A 3,183-nucleotide genomic window follows, 5' to 3' on the forward strand; every position below is an offset into this window, starting at 1 on the left:
ATACTATTTAGAAACAGCAGGGCCGTTGTGGTTGTGGGGTCTGGCTTGCATGCATGTAACAAACCTTGACCGCAGTCAGCTTGCCTGCTATAGGTGCCGTATGATCTATCTGGCCGACTCCAGCATAGGCACTGCGTCTATCCTCCTAACCTATCCTATATATTATTGTCACGCTATTCCTCTTACTATTCCTCGTAGCCACTCTGTTCTCATCCCATTTCCTGGGTGCAGCTCACTCTTACTACTCCTTTTACTACTGTGCACTGCTCCAGCTATGTCGGCGTTTTGCGCCCTCCCCGATTCTTCCTCATCAGATCATCACTTCAACCACCCTCTCGCCGCTGCCACGGCGGCGGCGGCAGCAGCACCTCGACCACGAAAGCTGCTCAAGTCTAGTATTGCAAATGTTTTTAATGTCAATGTCCCCCCAAATCAACATCCTACAAGCAGCAGCCTCTTGCCGTGCTCATCACAGGAGGAAGCTGCTAGAATTAATAATTATGCTGACCTTGGTAATCTGACTGACATAAAGCTCAGCGCTAGAGCCAGCTCATGTTATACTAGTGATAGTACTTATAGTAGTTGGGGCGCACAGCTTCCCCAGGATGCCAATACAATGCTGGATCATCATATACAGATCAATTGCAATACTAATGCCACGCATAGTACTGCTGCTTTCGCGGGTGATCTATATGTTGCTACACAGTCGCAACCCCTATCCAGTGTGCTGTTAAGTGACGACGAGACGCTAATGACTGCACCAAATTCAGCCTCTTCTCATCTAGATCGTCAATCATACAGCATCGATGATCAGTGCTCCCACGGACCAGGCGCAGCTGCTGCGCCTGCGGCTCCTGAATTAATATCCTCGTGTGGAATGAATCCCGAGGTATTAGACATGTTGCTCGACTCGGCTACGGGTTCAGCATCAATGACTACTGATCATGTTGGCGTCAATGTCCCTCCTCGCTATTCCGCTAATCCTGGTAAGAGTCTCTGGTCTGTTGCTCTAGCTGTTAATCTGTTGCTGAGTTTCAGTGTTGTACTGATATAAGCTTTGTATTGAAGCAGATCCCATGCAGCCGAGCTGCGCCGAAGTAATGGACCAAGCTGAGGCCCTCCTCGCTGAGCAAATTAACAACTGTAAGTACGATGTTACCACCCCAGCAGCAGTTGCTGCTGCTGCTGCACGCTATGTGCTCTTGAACCCACCCTCTAGCGAGCGGCAACCGCAATCAAGGATGGAGAGGCCGATTAAGGTGAACTAACTTAACCGCAGCAAGAATGTTAATTAAAGACTCGCATTGGTTACTGACCGGCTTAGTCTAATTATTATTTACAAGGACTAACAGCACGCAACATGGTGAACAGGCGGCAGCTGCACTGGCGGGGTGCATCGATAAGAATTTAGAGGTTCTTTTAAAGAGAGATGAAGATATCAGCACAGTGAATAGTCATAATAATAGTAATAGTAATAGTCTTGGTGCTGCTGATATCGAGAAGGAGCCTAATTATGTCGCTGGCAAGGTACGTGTGCGGGCTCGTCGAGGGGAAGCGACGGACGTCCACAGTATATCCGAAAGGGTACTTCTTATCGATTATCTTCAATACTGTAAAATTATACCCTTTATTCTAAAAAAGATAAGACATCGTTGTTTGCATGAGTAAGTATCTTTTTGGTCTGAAACTGCATTGCTTAACAGAATCGCCGTATTAGAATCACCGACAGAATGAAAGCCCTCCAGAAACTTGTTCCGCATTCTACCAAGGTACGTCGTATGATGGGTGCTAATATTATTATTGTTGTCAAATTCACTTCAACCCAAAGCGTTGCGACGTCATCAATATTTATACATACTTACGCACACATATACATATATATGTACGCAGACAAATAAAGCTGCCATGCTCGACCAGATACTCCAGTACGTAAGCTTGTTGCAGCTCCGGCTTAAGGTACCACTGCTTGCATTTTAACACTACTTTTCATTACTTAAACCTGGGAGTCGTTAATAATAATAAGTCTAATGCCGAGCTGTTGTTTCGTGACCGTAGTGTGCATGCATGCGCAAGGTCAGTGATACGGACCCTGCTCACTCACAGGTATTATTGCACGTCGACTTATGAAAACTGTGACGTGAAACAGGCCCCCTGGTGGAAGTGTTTATTTTCTTTTTTTGCGCATAGTTTAAGGTGCACTATTCGTATTATTTTATAGTAATCGAATGATTATTGACGGATTGCAGCGTCTCATGTATCATGTTTCTTCGAGTTCTTCTTCTTCCATGGAAGAGTACTGCAGCAGTACTGGTTACTACAGTAACCCGGATCGTCAGCATGAATACAACATCTTCTGCAACAACGGCGCTGCTGATCAACATAATCAACATGCAACCATGATTACGTCGATTAATGGTCGCGGACTAACAACCGGGCCGAGGCTGCAAGGCTACCTGGAAAGGGTGCTGGACCCTCTAGAGGAGAGGATTTCTGAAGCTGAGAGCCAGTTCACGAGGCTCCTCAACGGTTATAACGACCATCGAGAGAACGAGCGTCTCCAGGAGGCCCTCCAATTCCTTGGTGGCTATGGCCTGTGCCTTGTGCCTGTCTCTCACGTCCTCCAAAGGGGTACTGCCGCCTCAATCCCATCAAATACCGCTGTGGAGTCTGCTTCACAACCTGCTACTACTCATGCAATTTAACTCCCAATATATCGGCTTTCAAGTACTCTAGCCGGTACATCATCGATCGTCATCGAAATTGACGCATATCGCCATTGTAAATACTCGCTGAAACATTTTCAATCTCTGGAAATGTACAGAATTTGTTTTCCGAATTGGTAAAAGTCCCGTATACTTTTTAACCGCATCATCATTGTTTCGATCTCCTCTTTCTTTTCGTCCAAAGAGCTTGAATCTAAACAAGGTCACAAAGGCAATATACTATAATCTCGTCCACTTGTTAAAATTGAAAGAACTTAATCAGGTTAGAAATCATGTGTTAATGCATTTGAACTCTAGAATGGCCGGTTAAGATAATTTCAACCAGCAAGCTCTATGTGAGCTGACCATACTAATATACCCAACTATGTATATATTATCAAAACTGTGAGCTGACTATATTACTTTGTGAAACCATGTACACATTATGTTTCCTTAATACATGCCGGTTTTGTTTAAAGTG

At 45.0% G+C, this 3,183-nt stretch overlaps 1 protein-coding gene across 1 annotated transcript; it reads left to right on the top strand.

The window, feature by feature from the left end:
- Positions 1-209: 209 nt before the first annotated feature.
- Positions 210-2,848, top strand: LOC148015692 (uncharacterized). Its single transcript, XM_087665660.1, has 7 exons — positions 210-986; positions 1,072-1,259; positions 1,372-1,584; positions 1,704-1,769; positions 1,891-1,956; positions 2,056-2,103; positions 2,247-2,848. Exons 1-7 carry the CDS (start codon positions 275-277, stop codon positions 2,700-2,702), a joined length of 1,749 nt encoding a protein of 582 aa, XP_087521786.1. The 5' UTR covers positions 210-274; the 3' UTR covers positions 2,703-2,848.
- Positions 2,849-3,183: the final 335 nt, after the last annotated feature.

The sequence above is a fragment of the Lygodium microphyllum genome, chromosome 24 (genome assembly GCF_053477565.2).
Source record: "Lygodium microphyllum isolate KBCC chromosome 24, Lygodium_microphyllum_v1.1.10, whole genome shotgun sequence".
In the NCBI taxonomy this organism is placed as follows: Eukaryota; Viridiplantae; Streptophyta; class Polypodiopsida; order Schizaeales; family Lygodiaceae; genus Lygodium; species Lygodium microphyllum.